The sequence below is a fragment of the Delphinus delphis genome, chromosome 6 (genome assembly GCF_949987515.2).
Source record: "Delphinus delphis chromosome 6, mDelDel1.2, whole genome shotgun sequence".
NCBI lineage: Eukaryota > Metazoa > Chordata > Mammalia > Artiodactyla > Delphinidae > Delphinus > Delphinus delphis.
The window spans coordinates 47,154,480-47,174,728 of NC_082688.1; the positions used below are offsets into that span (position 1 = coordinate 47,154,480).

At 38.8% G+C, this 20,249-nt stretch overlaps 1 protein-coding gene across 1 annotated transcript in view; it reads right to left on the bottom strand.

Moving 5' to 3' along the window:
- Positions 1–20,249, bottom strand: part of GDA (guanine deaminase) — a 134,246-nt gene that overhangs the window by 9,521 nt on the left and 104,476 nt on the right. Inside the window, exons 11-12 of the mRNA XM_060014631.1 lie at positions 6,218–6,364; positions 2,961–3,091 (exon numbers count right to left, since the gene is read on the bottom strand). Coding sequence (XP_059870614.1) covers positions 2,961–3,091; positions 6,218–6,364 — 278 coding nt within the window. The remainder of the gene's footprint in view (positions 1–2,960; positions 3,092–6,217; positions 6,365–20,249) is intronic.

Sequence of the window (20,249 nt, forward strand, 5' to 3'; positions counted from 1 at the left end):
TAGAAAAATATAAACAGACCAACCACGAGCACTGAAATTGCAGCTGTGATTAAAAATCTGCCAACAAACAAAAGCCCAGGACCAGATGGCTTCACAGGCAAATTCTATCAAACATTTAGAGAAGAGCTAACACTCTTACTTCTCAAACTCTTCCAAAATATAGCAGAGGGAGGAACACTCCCAAACTCATTCTACGGGCCACCAACACCCTGATACAAAACCCGACAAATATCCCACAAAAAAAGAAAACTACAGGCCAATGTCACTGATGAATGCAGATGCAAAAATCCTCAACAAAATACTAGCAAACAGAATCCAGCAGCGTATTAAAAGGATCACACACCATGATCAAGTGGGGTTTATCCCAGGAATGCAAGGATTCCTCAATATATGCAAATCAATCAGTGTGATACACCATATTAACAAATTGAAGGAGAAAAACCATATGATAATAGATGCAGAATAGGTTTTCAACAAAATTCAACACCCATTTATGATAAAAACCCTCCAGAAAGTAGACATAGAGGGAACTTACCTCAACATAATAAAGGCCATATATGACAAACCCACAGCAAACATCATTCTCAATGGTGAGAAACTGAAACCATGTCCACTAAGATGGGGAACAAGACAAGGCTGCCCACTCTCACCACTCTTATTCAACATAGTTTTGGAAGTTTTAGCCACAGCAATCAGAAAAGAAAAAGAAATAAAAGGAATCCAAATCAGAACAGAAGAAGTAAAACTGTCACTGTTTGCAGATGACGTGATACTATCATAGAGAATCCTAAAGATGCCACTAGATAACTACTAGAGCTAATCAATGAATCCGGTAAAGTAGCAGGAAACAATATTAATGCACAGAAATCTCTTGCATTCCTATACACTAATGATGAAAAATCTGAAAGTGAAATTAAGGAAACACTCCCATTTACCATTGCAACAAAAAGAATAAAATATCTACAAATAAATCTACCTAAGGAGACAAAAGACCTGTATGCAGAAAACTATAACACACTGATGAAAGAAATTAAAGATGATGCAAACAGATGGAGAGATATCCCATGTTCTTGGATTGGAAGAATCAACATTGTGAAAATGATTATACTACCTAAAGGAATCTACAGATTCAATGCAATCCCTATCAAACTACCAGTGGCATTTTTCACAGAACTAGAACAAAAAATTTCACAATTTGTATGGAAACACAAGAGACCCCGAATAGCCAACGCAATCTTGAGAAAGAAAAACGGACCTGGAGGAATCAGGCTCGCTGACTTCAGACTATATTACAAAGCTACAGTAATCAAGACAGTATGGTAGTGGCACAAAAACAGAAATACAGATTAATGGAACAGGACAGAAATCCCAAAGATAAATCAACACGCATATGGTCACCTTATCTCTGATAAAGGAGAATATACAATGGAGTAAAGACAGCCTCTTCAATAAGTGGTGCTGGGAAAACTGGACAACTACATGTAAAAGAATGAAATTAGATCACTCCCTAACACCATACACAAAAATAAACTCAAAATGGATTAAAGACCTAAATATAAGGCCAGGCACTATAAATCTCTTAGAGGAAAACATAGGCAGAATACTCTATGACATAAATCACAGCAAGATCCATTTTGACCCACCTCCTAGAGAAATGGAAATAAAAATAAACAAATGGCACCTAATGAAACTTAAAAGCTTTTGCACAGCAAAGGAAACCATAACCAAGATGTAAAGACAGCCCTCACAGTGGGAGATATTTGCAAACAAAGCAACTGACAAAGGATTAACCTCTACAATATACAAGCAGCTCATGCAGTTCAGTATCAAAAAAACAACCCAATCCAAAAATGGGCAGAAGACCTAAATAGACATTTTTCCAAAGAAGATATACAGATTGCCAAGAAACATTTGAAAGGATACTCCACATCATTAATCATTAGAGAAATGCAAATCAAAACTACAATGTGGTATCACCTCACACCCGCTAGAATGGGCATCATCAAAAAATCTAGAAACAATAAATGGTGGAGAGGGTGTAGAGAATGGGAACCCTCTTGCACTGTTGATAGGAATGTAAATTGATACAGCCACTATGGAGAACAATGTGGAGGTTCCTTAAAAAACTAAAAATAGAACTACCATATGACCCAGCAGTCCCACTACTGGGCATATACCCTGAGAAAACCATAATTCAAAAAGAGTCATGTACCACAATGTTCACTGCAGCACTATTTAAAACAGCCAGGACAGGGTAGCAACCTACTTGTCCATCGACAGATGAATGGATAAAGAAGATGTGGCACATATATACAATGGAATATTATCAGCCATAAAAAGAAACGAAATTGAGTTATTAGTAGTGAGGTGGATGGACCTAGACTCTGCCATACAGAGTGAAGTAAGTCAGAAAGAGAAAAACAAATACCATATGCTAACACATATATATGGAATCTAAAAAAAAAAAAAGGTTCTGAAGAACCTAGGGGCAGGACAGAAACAGAGACGCAGATGTAGAGAATGGACTTGAGGACACGGGGAGGGGGAGGGGTAAGATGAGATGAAGTGAGAGAGTGGCAGTGACTTGTGTACACTACCAGGCGTGGGATAGATGGCTAGTGGGAAGCAGCCACATAGCACAGGGAGATCAGCTTGTGCTTTGTGACCACCTAGAGGGGTGGGATAGGGAGGGTGGGAGGGAGACGCAAGAGGGAGGGGATATGGGGATATATGTATACGTATAGCTGATCCACTTTGTTATACAGCAGCAGCTAACACATCAGTGTAAAGCAATGATACTCGAATTAATATGTTTAAAAAAAAAAAGGATCTAGCTTCCCTTATAAGATTCTCCTGCATTCCAATAAATGTTTCAGTGTCTATTTTTTTTCTATAGGGAAGCTGTTGTGACTGACTAGTTCATGAAATTAATGCTTTTTGATCAACTTCCTTTTACGTACCTCAGAAATATCACCAACAAAATCCCCATAAAACAGGTCAATGGGAGAGTCAGATGCTTTGGGGTTGATCAGGAGGGCATCAAATTCCTTGCCCACTTCAAAGTTTCCAATCTGTCTATCCAGCCCCAGGGCTACAGGATGGAATAAATTAATAAACAGTTAGTATTTTTAGCCATTGGACCATGCAAATATCCCAGTTTGCAAGGACAGAATCTGCCAGTGTGTCACTAGAAAAAAATTAGTATCTTAATAGTGAAGCATTCCAATAGGTCGCAAGACTTCGACTTACAGAAGGCAGAGTAAGCACAGGGAAAGCAAAATCTGAGAATAAAAAGAGTTCTCTTCAACACCATGATCGTAATTCTGATGTTGTCTCTCTGTTTCAGCTCTATCAGTTCCCTTCACAGTCCAACTGGTCTGTGATTTCCATTCACCTCTCTAAGAAACATGATGATGGACATAATATCTTTCTCTTTCTCTCCTATTCTCCTTCCAACATTCCAACTCCTTTCCTTGCCCTTTTTTTTTTTTTTTTTTGTTCTGTGAAATAGCTCACAAGGTCTATTTTTGTGGCAGTGAAATGAACTTCAAGTAAGTAAAAAATAATTATCTTTTTGCATATTTTTCAATGCAGGCATATCCATCCTAAGTTCCTTAGTTTAAATCCTTTGAATAGAAAAAATTCACTTCTGAAAGTAAATAGATTTTCATAACTCAAGAGTCCCAGAGCTTTTGAAAGCAGACTAATTTCTCTGTAACCTTAAAGATTTTCTCGTTGCCAGAGAAGAATGGTTCTCTAAAATAGGGCATAGGTCAACAATGTCTATTGACTTGATCCATCTCCCAGCTAGAATTCCTATTCCGTGAATAGTGGATGTCGAGGAAGAACATCTCTCATTTTTATGGTTTACTTTCAGAAGATGAGGGTAGTTGGTTTTCCTGGTCAATGAAGGTATTGAATTTAAAGCTCCTTAAAGCCAGAATCTGGATAGAGTGTTCCAGATAGAAGCATGCATGAGAGAAAGGTCAACTGGAGTGCAGCATTACTTCCTTGAATTTTTACATGTATTTGCTGTATTCTGGCACTGTCAGAATACAGTCCTATGTGAAAATATTAGACACCATATTCCTGTTAGACAATACCCACTACGTTATATTTCTAGGTATGGATATCCAGAAGTCTTTTGGCAATGCTCTAAGCACAGATTTAGAAATCTTGCTTGTTCTTAAATGGTTATTTAAAGGGCAACTCTTTTATTCTCAGAAAAGAAAAAGATTTTTTTAGCTAAAGAGTTCTTAAAGAGGTGCAAACATAATTAGAAATGTTAAAAGTGGTCAGGTGACTTCCACTGATGGTGGGGGGAAGAACTGAATGTAATAGAAAATCACTGGAAATTTTCTCCTCCTTCATCGATTACACTCTACTTCGTTTTTCCCTTGACAAACAGCATGACAAACGTGAGTTTTTGATGACTGTATTCAACATAAAACTGTGTGTTTAATAGACCAGATAACCAGGTTCATTTGCCAGGAATTGATGGTATTATATATATATATATAAATTAACTGGACTGTTTGTTAGAACCTGGGGAGTTCAGGTATGAACTAACCAAAAAAAACCACAGCTACTGTCAGTGAATTGTAAATTGATCTACATTAATTTACAGTGAAAAATTCACATTATTTCAGAGAGGCCTAGCTGGGCTGGTAAGCAACTCAAATGCATTTTAGGAAATGCAGTTTTACTGTCTTTGGAGCAAATGTTGGCTCTGTGAAGGTGATTTATGCACATCTTGATCTTGAGAGTGAATGTAAAGCGGGGAAGATGCCAACTTTAAACAGGGATGCATTCATCTCATTCACTCAGACTCTTGTAGAGACAAAAGCTGAGAAGAAATTTCATAACAGCGGCCCAGAAAATAGATTTGAAAGCTATACGGTAAGGTAGAAATGATTTGGTAAGCACCCCATGCCGGCCTGGTCACATACAGGATCCTGATGAAACAACTCACAGAGAGCCTAGAATAAAAAAAGCACTATTTAAATACAAGTCATTTACACCATGAAAATCAGATGGTAGGACAACTCAGATGTGAAAACGGGGGTGGGGTAGGGAGTGTCACACTTGTTTAAAGAACAGAACTTTTAAAACTTGGAACTTTAGAAAATGAAATCATAAGACTGGGGGAAATGCAAAGCACATGACCTTTGCTTTCTTTCTTGAAATGTTCTTTATGGCATTCATCATAGCCCAGAACATTCAGAGAAGAGCCAGGAAGTTTCTCTTCCCAGGATACCCTGGCCTCCATCATACTTCATTTATGAGATCTAGGGTATATATCGTAAATATAAAAATATTAAAATATATTAAAAATATACACCTGTCTTACGATCTATGTTTTTCTCACTAACTACCTAAGGTTTCATGATATGTTCACTATCATCCATCCAGATTATACTATAATACTTAAAGTGACAGAGAGCAATACAGTTGCCACTTTCTATTTTTTCAGTAAAAATACAGTTACATGTGAGAACTGGGAAAAGGTGATGAACAATATTTGCATATCAGTCAACTATACTTCTCCATCTTTCTCCTTTGAAAGAGGCTTGGGTAATTAGTGTACTTAAGTATATAAACAAAATACGTCGTCTAAGCCAAGATTTATACAGGAAGATATTGCAGTGGAAGGCGGTGGGTATCACCCTGCACTCTCGCATCAGATTTTCTGGATTCAAGTCATGGCACACTGTAGCTTGATAGGTGTGTAAGCCTCACTCAGGTACCTTGTTGGTAAAATGGAATTAATAGTGGTTCTGAGGATTCAATAACAGCATCCATAAAGCATGTTGCATAGTGCCTATCACATGGTAAGGGCCCAATAAGTCTTGGCCATTATTGTTATTATTACTACTTAAGCCAATAGAGAGCATGTTACTTGACTCAGTGGAAAAAAACTGATTATTTTAAAGAACTCGTATGCATGTGACCAATGCAAGTATCCATTAAAACAATTAATATGATAATTGCATACTGAACATCTCTTCTGCCAAAAACAGGGAACTTGCTTAAAGAATGATGCCTCCACCACATGCTTGAACATGTACTTGCTAAGTTTTGGTTATATTATATGAGATGCAACAGTCATGAATATGGGGGTGCCTGCTGATGCCACTATCACGAGCCTTCACACTGCAGCAAAGGACACATTGGCATGGTTGTATGTACATCGTGTGAGAAATAAAATGCTCATTACCTTGGCTGCCTCCAAGAGTAGCTAGTCTGAAGACCTCTTTGAGGGTGAGGCTTTTCGCATTTATCTTATTAACTGAAAGCACGTTGGAAACCATCACTGCTCTTCTGATTGCATCAAGCATGGAAGATGAATAACCACCAGCCACATCTGTGGTAGATAAAATAAAGCCAAAACAGTAACTTTATGAGATAAATGGAATGTTAGGTATATAGGATTTTTCCTGTTTTTAATGACAGATATTCACTCTTTAATATACTTCAAAGAAAAGATCTTATCTATAAACACAGAATAGACACAGACTAACATTTAAAGGAGTTCAAAACCTGCAGTTAGTATCAAATGTATACTTGTATTAGTTTTCTAGGGCTGCTGCAACAAATTACCACAGATGTGGTAGTTTAAAACAGCAGAAATTCATTCTCACACAGTTTTGGAGGGCAGAAGTCTTAAAGTGTTGGCAGGGCCACCAACCCTACAAAGGCTCTAGGGAAGAATCTTTTCTAGTTTCGTCCAGTTTCTGGCAACTCCTGGCGTTCCTCGGCTTGTGGCAGTATAACTCCAATGTCTGCCTCCATCTTCAAATGGCCTTCTTCCCTCTGTGTCTTTATGTACCTCTCATTGTCTGTCTCTTATAAGGACATTCGTTACTGGATTCACCTTAATTCAGAATGACTTCATCTTGAGATCCTTACCTTAATTACATCTGCAAAGACCTTTATTCCAAATAAGGCTACATTTACATGTTCCTGGTAGACATCTCTTTTTTGGGGAGGTGGTAGGGCGAGCACAGGTCAACCCAGTACAATGCCCAAATGTTTAATAAAGCTAAGAGAAAAAACATCTCGGAATATTCCCTAAACTCAAATAAATAAAAATAATGTAAAATAATCTCACAGCTCTATGCTCTAAAAACTTGACCTATTTTAATTCTGATGAGAACTTTGAGAATTAAAAAGCTACTTTATATTTTTTTCAGGGAGAGCTTTTAGAATGACCTATATATTCTGGAAAATTGGTGTAATAAATGAGCAATGCTGATATAGACAGCTTTATATTTGTCCCTGGCATCATTAGATGAGGAATGAGATCTTTATAGTGATTTAAATAAGTCCCTAATCATAATTAAATTGAAATACTACCTTTGACAAGAATGAATATAGAAGTTATTTAATGAGTTTGTATAAATGTCAAGTAAGTTTACATGTTTTATTAGAGGAAAAGTACATCTATAGCTTATAAAATACACTTTATATTTCAAGAGTTCCTTCTGTCATGTCTAGGAAGACATATATAATTGTTAGTGCCTATATATATTGCAAAGATAAAAAATAGCCTATTAAATAATAATCCTAGATTGCAGTTTAATTTTATGTTCAACTGCCTTACATGTCTTTAGATAAACTTGTATGATTTTTTTTAAAATACTTTTCTTTAGCCAGAATAGTATTGCCAGAAGATCATCCAGTTCCTTGACAACTTTTACTCATCGACTTAGTTAGTCCACTTTAATATACAGTAACCATCAATTAGCCTTTCATTTTATCATAGCATCAAACTAAGAAAACAAATACAATTTGGGAATAATGCACATTAAGCTTTGAAATACTTTGTCTACTGATTCTTTATTACCAGAACAAAGAAAGTGTTCAGTCTAAAAGAATAAAATACTATCACTACATGGTATGGAAATATGTAAAGATTGAATATATATTTCAAAATATGTGGGTGAAGAGTGGAAGGAAACAGAAAAACAAAAGCAATGCTCTTAGGATGGTGTGAAGATGGAAGATTTAAATACTTGCAGTTATAAAAACAGGTTTTATAAAATATGACAGAAAGTAGTCTTTTCCTCAGTATCTAACCAGAACTATCCATTTACAAAGAATAAGGATAGATTAGGAAATAATGCTATGTAATTTCCTGAGAAAATTTTGAGAGCCATCTTATGTTGCTGACTTAGAAGATGACTTAATCATCTTTTATTCTTCTGGATGTTGTTCATGAAGTAGCTTCCAACATGGAACAATACTGGGCAGATGAAAGAATTAACCCTGGACCACACAAACGATGATATTTAGTCAGAACCATATGTGTAAGACTCAAGCTTTTCTTCGAAGAATTTCCAGCATGATACTAACTTCCCGATCCCTGCCCTGCCCAGTGAGCTAAGCCCAGGAGGCTTCTTCTTCCCTCCACAGCACATGTAATGTAGGTAGAATCCGCACTTTATCTGTAACAAGAGGCAGAGTGATAGGCTGGAAAAAGAAACGGTGAACTTCCACATTTTACCGACCTGGTTTTAAACTGTGGATTTGGACTGGTTTTTGCTTTGTTGACCTTTGATTGTTACTCAGTACTTATGACCCTCAATTTCCTCAGAAAATAGAAATAACATCATTTATCTTAACAGTTGCTGAGAAAATCCAGTTAAATAATATAAGTGCTGGGGAATGAGGACCAAAGGGTAGAGACTGCATGGGAGAATGGTGGAGGGAAGAAAATGGGTGCTTTTTCTCAGAAAATCTGTTCCCTAACCCCATGCCACCTCTACTATCATGAAAAAGAGTGGCACTATCACTTCCTTGCCAGAGTCAAGATAAGGATATTATTTATTACAAGAAGAAGCTAAGAAAACTGTATAAGAGTAAAAACTTGAGCAAGAGGGCAATAGAAAAATAAAAGGAAGTAATTTTACACGTGTGTGTTCATCTTATGCGTTCATCCATTTACTGACAGATTTACTAAGCACCTTCTTTGTGCCTGATGTATTTAAGCACTCATAAATGAAAGTTACAGGTTCCACATGAGCTTACTATCTAGTGGAGGAGAAGGAAAAGAGACATAAACAAACAAATATTAACTATAAACTGTGTTCAGTTAGTGATAAAATGGAGGTAGAAAGCCCATTTATTTACTTATTGTCAAATAGGTAAAAAAACAAATTTTATTAGCTAGAGTAATGTTTTTTCTTCAACATCTTTATTGGAGTATAATTGCTATACAATGTTATATTAGTTTCTGCTGTACAACAAAGTAAATCAGCTATATGCACACACATATCCCCATATCCCCTCCCTCTTAAGCCTCCCTCCAACCCTCCTTATCCCACCCCTCTAGGTGGTCACAAAGCACCGAGCTGATCTCCCTGTGCTATGCAGTTGCTTCCCACTAGCTATCTGTTTTACACTTGGTAGTGTATATATATCAATGCTACTGTCTCACTTTGTCCCAGCTTACCCTTCCCACCCACATGTCCTCAAGTCCATTCTCTACATCTGCATCTTTATTCCTGTTCTGCCCCTAGCTAGGTTCTTCAGAACCATTTTTTGTTTTTAGATTCCATATATATGTGTTAGCATACGGTATTTGTTTTTCACTTTCTGACTTCACACTGTTTGACAGATTCTAGGTCCATCCACCTCACTACAAATAACTCAATTTCATTTCTTTTTATGGCTGAGTAATATTCCATTGTATACATGTGCCACATCTTCTTTATCCATTCATCTGTCAACAGACACTTAGGTTGCTTCCATGTCCTGGCTATTGTAAATAGTGCTGCAATGAACATTGTGGTACATGACTCTTTTTGAATTATGGTTTTCTCAGGGTATATGCCCAGTAGTGGGATTGCTGGGTCATACGGTAGATCTATTTTTAATTTTTTAAGGACCCCCTCATACTGTTCTCTATAGTGGCTGTATCAATTTACATTCCCACCAACAGTGCAAGAGGGTCCCCTTTTCTCCACACCCTCTCCAGCATTTACTGTTTGTAGATTTTTTGATGATGACCATTCTGACTGGTGTGAGGTGATACATCATTGTGGTTTTGATTTGCATTTCTTTAATGATTAGTGATGTTGAGCATCCTTTCATGTGTTTGTTGGCAATCTGTATATCTTCTTTGGAGAAACGTCTATTTAGGTCTTGTGCCCGTTTTTGGATTGAGTTGTATGGGTTTTTTTTTTTTTTATATTGAGCTGCATGAGCTGCTTGTATATTTTGGAGATTAATCCCTTGTCAGTTGCTTCATTTGCAAAAATTTTCTCCCATTCTCAGGGTTGCCTTTTCATCTTGTTTATGGTTTCATTTGCTGTACAAAAGCTTTTAAGTTTCATTAGGTCCCATTTGTTTGTTTTTGTTTTTATTTCCATTACCCTAGGAAGTGGGTCAAAAAGGATCTTGCTTTGATTTATGTCATAGCGTGTTCTGCCTGTGTTTTCCTCTAAGAGTTTTATACTTTCTGGCCTTACATTTAGGTCTTTCATCCATTTTGAGTTTATTTTTCTGTATAGTGTTAGGAAGTATTCTAATTTCCTTCTTTTACATGTAGCTGTCCACTATTCCCAGCACCACTTATTGAAGAGACCGTCTTTTCTCCATTGTATATTCTTGCCTTCCATATCAAAGATAAGGTGACCACATGTGTGTGGATTTATCTTTCTATCGTGTTCCATTGATCTATATTTCTGTTTTTGTGCCAGTACCATACTGTCTTGATTACTGTAGCTTTCTACTATAGTCTGAAGACGGGGAGCCTGATTCCTCCAGCTCTGATTTGTTTCTCAAGATTGCTTTGGCTATTTGGGTATTTTGTGTTTCCATACAAATTGTGAAATTTTTTTATTCTAGTTCTGTGAAAAATGCCATTGGTAATTTGATAGGGATTGCACTGAATCTGTAGATTGCTTTGGGTAGTAGAGTCATTTTCACAATATTGATTCTTGCAATCCAAGAACTTGGTATATCTCTCCATCTGTTTGAATCATCTTTAATTTCTTTCATCAGTGTCTTACAGTTTTCTGTATACAGGTCTTTTGTCTGCCTAGGTAGGTTTATTCCAAGGTATTTTATTCTTTTTGTTGCAGTAGTAAATGGGAGTGTATTCTTAATTTCCTTTTCAGAGTTTTCATCATTAGTGTATAGGAATGCAAGAGATTTCTGTGCATTAATTTTGTATCCTGCTACTTTACCAAATTCATTGATTAGCTCTAGTAGTTTTCTGGTAGCCTCTTTAGGATTCTCTATGTATAGTATCATGTCATCTGCAAACAGTGACAGCTTTACTCCTTCTTTTCTGATTTGGATTCCTTTTATTTCTTTTTCTTCTCTGATTGCTGTGTCTAAAACTTCCACAACTATGTTGAATAATAGTGGTGAGAGTGAGCAACCTTGTCTTGTTTCTGATCTTAGTGGAAATGGTTTCAGTTTTTCACCATTGAGGACGATGTTTGCTGTGGGTTTGTCATATATGGCCTTTATTATGTTGAGGAAAGTTCCCTATCTATCTACTTTCTGGAGGGTTTTTATCATAAATGGGTGTTGAATTTTGTTGAAAGCTTTCTCTGCATCTATTGAGATGATCATATGGTTCTTCTCCTTAAATTTGTTAATATGGTGTATCACGTTGATTGATTTGCATATATTGAAGGAACCTTGCAATTCTGGGATAAACCCCACTTGATCATGGTGTATGATCCTTTTAATGTGCTGCTGGATTCTGTTTGCTAATATTTTGTTGAGGATTTTTGCATCTATATTCATCAGTGATATTGGCCTGTAGTTTTCTTTCTTTGTGACATCTTTGTCTGGTATTGGTATCAGGGTGATGGTGGCCTTGTAGAATGAGTTTGGGAGTGTTCCTCCTTCTGGTATATTTTGGAAGAGTTTGAGAAGGACAGGTGTTGGCTCTTCTATAAATGTTTTATAGAATCTGCCTGTGAAGCCATCTGGTCCTGGGCTTTTGTTTGTTGGAAGATTTTTAATCACTGTTTCAATTTTAGTGCTTGTGATTGGTCTGTTTATATTTTCTATTTCTTCCTGGTTCAGTCTCTGAAAGTTGTGCTTTTCTAAGAAATTATCCATTTCCTCCAGGTTGTCCATTTTATTGGCCTAGAGTTGCTTGTAGTAATCTCTCATGATCCTTTGTATTTCTGCAGTGTCAGGTGTTACTTCTGCTTTTTTATTTCTAGTTTGTTGATTTGAGTCTTCTCCCTTTTTTTCTTGGTGAGTATGACTAATGGCTTATCAATTTTGTTTATCTTCTCAAAGAACCAGCTTTTAGTTTTATTGATCTTCGCTATTGTTCCCTTCTTTTTCATTTGTTTCTGATATGATTTTTATGATTTTTTTCCTTCTGCTAACTTTGGGTTTTCTTTTGTTCTTCTTTCCCTAATTGCTTTAGGTATAAGGTTAGGTTGTCTGAGATATTTCTTGTCTCTTAAGGTAGGGATATATTGCTAAAAACTTCCCTCTTAGACTTGCTTTTGCTGCATCCCACAGGTTTTGGGTTGTCGTGTTTTCACTGTCATTTGTTTCTAGATTTTTTTTTTTATTTCCTCTTTGGTTTATTCAGTGATCACTTGGTTATTTCCTAGTTTGTAATGTTTAGCCTCCAGTGTTTGTATTTTTTACAGATTTTTTTCCTGTAATTGATATCTAGTCTCATAGCATTGTGGTCAGAAAAGATACTTGATACAATTTCAATTTTCTTAAATTTACCAAGGCTAGATTTGCGACCCAGGATATGATTTATCCTGGAGAATGTTCCATGAGCACTTGAGAAGAAAGTGTATTCTGTTGGATGGAATGTCCTATAAATATCAATTAAGTCCATCTTATTTAATGTATCAATAAAAGCTTGTGTTTCCTTATTTATTTTCATCTTAGATGATCTGTTCATTGGTGAACGTGGGGTGTTAAAGTCCCCAACTATGTTTGTGTTACTGTCGATTTCCCCTTTTATGGCTGTTAGCATTTGCCTTAAGTATTGAGGTGCTCCTATGTTGGGTGCATAAATATTTACAATTGTTATATCTTCTTGGATTGATCTTTTGATCATTATATAGTGTTTTTCTTTTTTTCTTTTAATAGTCTTTATTTTGAAATCTTTTTTGTCTGATAAGAGAATTGCTACTTCAGTTTTCTTTTGATTTCCATTTGCATGGAATATCTTTTTCCATCCCCTCATTTGCAGTGTATATGTGTCCCTAGGTCTGAAGTGGGTCTCTTTTAGACAGCATATATATGGGTCTTGTTTTGGTATCCATTCAGCCAGTCTGTGTCTTTTGGTTGGAGCATTTAATCCATTTACATCTATGGTAATTATCAATATGTATGTTCCTATTACCACTTTCTTAATTGTTTTTGTTTTTTGTTTGTTTTGGGTTTTTTTTGCAGTATGCGGGCCTCTCACTGTTGTGGCATCTCCCGTTGCGGATCACAGGCTCCGATGCGCAGGCTCAGTGGCCATGGCTCATGGGCCCAGCCGCTCCACAGCATGTGGTATCTTCCCGGACCGGGGCACAAACCCGTGTCCCCTGCATTGGCAGGCAGACTCTCAGCCACTGCGCCACCACGGAAGCCCTTGGGTTTGTTTTTGTAAGTCTTTTCCTTCTCTTGTGTTTCCTGCCTAGAAAAGTTCCTTTAGCATTTGTTGTAAAACTGGTTTGGTGGTGCTGAATTCTCTTAGCTTTTGCTCGTCTGTAAAGCTTTTAATTTCTCCATCAAATCTGAATGAGATCCTTTCTGGGGAATATTGGTTGTAGGTTTTCCCCTTTCATCACTTTAAATATGTCCTACCACTCCCTTCTGGCTTGCAGAGTTTCTGCTGAAAAATCAGCTGTTAGGCTTATGGGATTCCCTTGTATATTATTTTTTGCTTTTCCCTTGCTGCTTTTAATATTTTTTCTTTGTATTTAATTTTTGATAGTTTGATTAATATGTGTCTTGGCATGTTTCTCCTTGGATTTATATTGTATGGGACTCTCTGCACTTCCTGGAGTTGACTATTTCTTTTCCCATATTAGGGAAGTTTTCAACTATAATCTTTTCATATATTTTCTCAGTCCCTTTCTTTTTCTCCTCTTTTTCTGGGACCCGTAGAATTCAAATGTTGGTGCATTTAGTGTTGTCCCAGACATCTCTGAGACAGTCCACAATTCTTTTCATTCTTTTTTCTTTATTCTGCCCTGTGGTAGTTATTTCCACTCTTTTACCTTCCAGGTCACTTATCCGTTTCTCTTCCTCAGTTATTCTGCTATTGATTCCTTCTAGAGAATTTTTAATTTCATTTATTGTGTTGTTCATCACAACACAATGTTTGTTTGTTCTTTAGTTCGTCTAGGTTCTTAAATGTTTCTTGTATTTTCTCCATTCTGTTTGCAAGATTTTGGATCATCTTTACTACCATTACTCTGAATTCTTTTTCAGGTAGACTGCCTGTTTCCTCTTCATTTGTTTGGTCTGGTGGGTTTCTGCTTTGCTTCTTCATCTTCTGCGTATTCCTCTGTCTTCTCATTTTGCTTAACTGTGTTTGGGGTCTCCTTTTTGCTGGCTGCAGGTTAGCAGTTCCTGGTTTTTTGGTGTCTGCCTGCAGTTGGTAAGGTTGGTTCTGTTGGTTGTGTATGCTTCCTGGTGGAGGGGACTGGTGCCTGTGTTCCAGTCGATGAGGCTCGCTCTTGTCTTTCTAGTGGGCAGGACTGCATCCGGTCGTGTGTTTTGGGGTGTCTGTGACCTTATTATGATTTTAGGCAACCTCTATGCTAATGGGTGGCATTGTGTTCTTACTAGTTGTTTTGCATAGAGTGTCCAGCACTGGAGCTTGCTAGTTGTTGAGTGGAGCTGGGTCTTAACATTGAGACAGAGCTCTGGGAGAGCTCTCATCAATTGATATTACATGGAGCTGTGAGGCCTCTGGTGGTCCAGTGTGCTGAACTCAGCTCTCCCACCTCAGAGGCCCAGGCCTGATACCTGGCTGGAGCACCATGACCCTGTTAGGCACACAGCTCAGAAGAAAAGTGAGGGGAGGGAGGGAGGGAGGGAGGGAGAGGGAGGGGGGGGAGAGAGAGAGAGAGAGAGAGAGAAGAAGAGGAGAAGAAAATAAAGTTATTAAAATAAAAATATATTAAAATTTAAAAAGTTTTAACGTAATAAAAAAGAGCAACCAAACCAATAAACAAATCCACCAGTGATAACAAGCACTAAAAATTATACTAAGATAAACATAAAAATCAGAATTAGTCTGACTCATACAGCAAACCCCAAGTCTCCAGTTGCTCCCAAAGTCCACCGCCTCAGTTTTGGGATGATTTGTTGTCTATTCTGGCATTGCTCAGGTGCAGGGTACATCAAGTTGATGGTGGAGATTTAATCTGCTGCTCCTGAGGCTTCTGGGAGAGATCGCCCTTTCTCTTGTTTGTTTGCAGAGCTCCTGAGGTTCAGGTTTGGATTTGGCCCCACGTCTGCATGTACGTCACCCTCTGGCATCTGTTCTTCACCCAGACAGGAGGGGGTTAAAGGAGCGGCTCATTGGGGGGCTCTGGCTCACTCAGGCCGGGGGGAGGGAGGGGTATGGAATGTGGGGCGAGCCTGTGGTGGCAGAAGCCAGCATGACGTTGCAACAGCCTGAGGCGCGCTATGCGTTCTCCCGGGGAAGTTGTCCCTGGATCACAGGAACCTGGCAGTGGCAGGCTGCACCGCCTCCCAGGAGGGGAGGTGTGGACAGTGACCTGTGCTTGCACACAGGCTTCCTGGTGTCTGCAGCAGCAGCCTTAGCATTTCATGTCCATCACTGGTGTCCATGCTGATAGCCGCAGCTTGCACCTATCTCTGGAGCTCATTTAGGGGGTGCTCTGCCTTCTGTGGGCAGACAGGGAAGGAATCCCCTCTCCTCACACACCCCAAAACAATGGTCTCTTGCCTCTTAGGCAGGTTCAGACATTTTCCCCGACGCCCTCCCGGCTTGCTGTGTCACACTAGCACTCTCAGGCTGTGTTCACACAGCCAACCCCAGTCCTTACCCTGGGGTCTGACCTCCAAAGCCCAAGCCCCACCAGCCCCGGCGGGTGAGCAGACACTGGTGAGTGCCGGTCGGCATGGATCCTCTGTGCGGGAATCTCTCCGCTTTGCCCTCTGCACCCCTGTTGCTGCGCTCTCCTCCGTGGCTCCAAAGCTTCCCCCTGCCCACCCACCCCCCATCTCCTCCAGTGAAGGGGCTTCCTAGTGTGTGGAAGCTCTTCCTCCTTCACAGCTCCCTCCCAGAGGTGCAGGTCCTGTCCCTATTCTTTTGTCTCTGGTTTTTCTTTTTTTTCCTTTTGCCCTACCCAGGTACGTGGGGAGTTTCTTGCCTTTTGGGAAGTCTGGGGTCTTCTGCCAGCATTTAGTAGGTGCTCTGTAGGAGTTGTTCCACATGTAGGTGTATTTTTGATGTATTTGTGGGGAGGAAAGTGATCTCCACGTCTTACTCCTCCACCATCTTGAAGGTCCTCCAGAAAGCCCATTTAGACAGGATGGTCAGAGAAAACCTTGTTAAGTCAATGACATTTAAACCTGGACAAAAACGAGAACTCAGCCATGTTTAGAGAGACGTAAAGGGTATTCCAGGCTGAGGAACAGAAGGCACAAAGGTCTTTTGACAGAAGGGAGTGTGATTCATAGAGGGGATTAAAAGATAGCACTGTAGGGAGGAGAGAGTAGTGCGAGGTGAGGCTGGGAGATGGAGAGGTGTCACAGCATGCAGAACTTTGTGGCCTTGTAAAGAGGTTTGCATATTCAAAATCCCACTGAAGGTGATAATCAGGAAGGAGTGAAATGGTCATATTTTCATTGCGATACTTTTTTTTTTTTTTTTTTGCTGTACGCGGGCCTCTCACTGTTGCAGCCTCTCCTGTTGTGGAGCACAGGCTCCGGACGTACAGGCTCAGCGGCCATGGCTCACGGGCCCAGCCACTCCGCGGCATGTGGGATCCTCCCAGACCGGGGCACGAACCCATGTCCCCTGCATGGGCAGGCAGACTCTCAACCACTGCGCCACCAGGGAAGCCCTCATTGCGATACTTTTGAAGAGAGGAGACTGGATTAGAAGGCCCCAGGATGAATATGAGACTGATTAGGAAGCTAATGCAGGAGTTCAGGAGGTAATGGCAGCTTGCATCAGGTGGTGGTAGCTGATGAGGGAAAAGAGGATGGATTCAGGAGATATTAAGAAGTCATGAGGCTGGATATTGTACTGGCTTAAACATGGGGAAGAGGTGAGGGAGAAGGTCCCCAAAACAATGCCCAAGGTTTTACTTTGAGAAATTGAATTCTCTGAGAAGGAGAGGCATTTAAGAGAACCAGGCTTAAATGTGTTTGAGGGTGTAATGAAGTTTGGGGATTCTATGAGGAGGGGTCAAAGATAAAGGAGAAAGTAAGCAATTGAAAATACAGGTTTGGAATTCAAAGAGGAGTCTGGGCTGGATATAAAAATCTGAGTCATCTGCATATATGTAATCATGTAAAGCCATGATTGCAGATGATAACTCCTAAGAAGAAAGTGAAAAGAGGAGAGAGCCTAGGACTGAGCCTTGAGGAAAGCTTTTGAATAGCCAGGAAGAGAAGGGACCTTTAGCAAAGATGGAGAAGGGACCTTTAGCAAAGATGAAGAAGGGCAGGCAAGAGAGGAAGAAGAGAACCTAAAACAGTGTGGTTTCACTGAATCGAAGGTAAGATTGTTAGGACAAGGAGAAGTCCAGTGTGTTAAGGACAGACTGGTGTCCTTTGGAGTTGGCAGCAAAAGAGATCACAGTGGTAACAGCTCAGGGAAGAAAGGACAAGGTTCGTTACTATGGAGGGTGGTAAGAAGCCAGGCTGAAGTGGGTGGAGGAATGAAAGAGTGCCTAGGAAGTGGTAGCAGTGTGGGTACCCACTCATCAAAGAGGTTTTGCTGTGAAGGGGAACAGAGAGGTGGGGCAGGAGCCAGAAAAGGATGTCTAATTAAGAGAGAGGTTTTCTTCTTGTCTTTGCTTAAAAGATCAGGAGATACTAGAGAATGTTTGTATCCTGAAGGAATGATCCAGTAGGGAGGAGATAACAATGATGCAGGAGAGTTAGTGACCAGTGGAATTAATTTATTGAGATCATGGGAGAGGAGAAAGTACAGAACACACCTCAGAGTATTTTAGTTTTTGCCTTAGATTTGAAGAGAATTTTTTTTCAGCTATAGCAAGGAAAAGAAGAGAAAATGGAAGCAGATGGAGGAAGGTATGTAAATTTGGTGGTGGGGAACATGTAGGTAGGGCTTCTGATTGTTTCTGTTTTCTCAAAGACTTATGAGATAAGGCCATTAGCTGGAAGTGAGGAGGGTATGATTTGGGATTAAGAGTTCAGGAAGAAATGAGATAAGTCTGTCTTGGAATATGGGGACATATTAGAGGAACATAATTGTCTATTTGGGTAGGGCCAAGGGCCACTTAGGATTTGAGAGCAACATTTAAAATGAAACCACTAGAAAATTTTTTTCCAGCAACATCCAGCTACTCAGCTGTAAACACTGAGAAGGGGAATAGTTGAGACAACTAAGGGGGTTGGGCTTTTCGAAAGTGAATACAAAGAAAACAAGAGGGACATGAGAAATGAGGAAGTTCCAAGGGAATGATTATAGCGAGTACTCTGGCATCTAAGATACTTAAATCAGGAAGGGAATAATGGATTGTGAAAAAGCATGCAAACATTGGATTGGAATCTGCAAGTTCATCAAAGAATGCTGCTTTGGGATTAAGTGAAGTAAGTTAGAAGGATAGAAATTTGTCCCTAGAAAGTGGAACCCTGGCTCCATATATGTTGTTTTGATGAATTTGTAGGTCTTGTTGATATAAAGTTGTTCCATTTTTTTTTCAGGTTACTGTTTTTTTGGTAATTTGTTATGTCCTTTTTTTCCTGAGACAAAGAATTTTATACACTTATAATTTTGCTCCCACTTGCCAAATATATCTTCATCCTCTCAACCTTACACATAAACCACAACTTCTCAGTTTCTGTTAAGAAAATCAGAAAGTAGAATAATTTTTAGTACTTGGAAAGTTCTTCTTGCAGCCTGTATATTATTTTAAAATTTTATGATAAAATATTGAAGATGTTCAAATGGGGTAGGGAAAATACCAAAACAGAAGGACCTGACATGCAGTTTCAAAAACAGCATCATACACACACACTACTATATATAAAATAGATAACTAATAAGGACCTACTGTATAGCAAAGGGAACTCTACTCAATGCTCTAATAGCCTATATGGGAAAAGAATCTGAAAAAGTGGATATATGTATATGTATAACTGATTCACTTTGCTGTACACCTGAAACAAGCACAACATTGTAAATCAACTATACTCCAATAAAAATTTTTTTAAAAAAGCATCACATATTCCGGTCCCAGGAACCTCTGCCCAAACAGAGGGAAACACCTTCTTGATTTATGTTGCCATTTTGATTTATTTAAATGTTTTGTTGTTGTTATTAAGACTTTGTTTTTAGAGCAGTTTAAGACTCATAATAGTCTGATAGTTTTTTAAAAACGATATTACTTTTAACATTGTGTGTATTCTCTCTTGAAATACATTGAGTTTTACTATCACTTTTTAAACTCCTTTACAGTTTTTTCTTGTTCCTGTTTTAAATGATTTTAGCCTTCCCTGACATCCTGTTGTACCATTACTCCTCTATACCATGACCCTTCATTTTGCCTCATCACTCATTGAATGATAAAGATTTTCAACTAATTTCTTCAAAGGGTTCATGGGGAGAATATTTTCCAAACCTTTGTACATCTGAGAATTTTGTTGCCTTCAAACATGAGGGAGAATGTGGTCCAGTATAATATTCTTGAATAACAACTACTTTGTCTCCAAACTCCTGTTCTTGATATTTTGTGGGCCAACAAAAACAACTGCAACCAAATTGGTTTTTGTTTTATTGATAACTGACTTTTCCCCCGCCTCAATGTTTTAGAACTTTTTTTCTTTTTCTTTATAATTCAAATATTTTGCCATAATGAGTTCAATTATGGTTTAGCCTAGAACAGGGTAAGTTCCTGCAATATGACTCTTGGTTCTTTCTTAACCTCAGAAAAGATTTATCCTTCAGAGCTCTTATTATTGCTTCTGTTCCATTAGTTCTGGAACCTTGGTCAGGAAAATCCCATGTGCTGGTGCTGTGCTCTCTGCCCTCCATGTGGATCATGCTCAAACACCCCCTTTGATCTTTGGTCAACTTT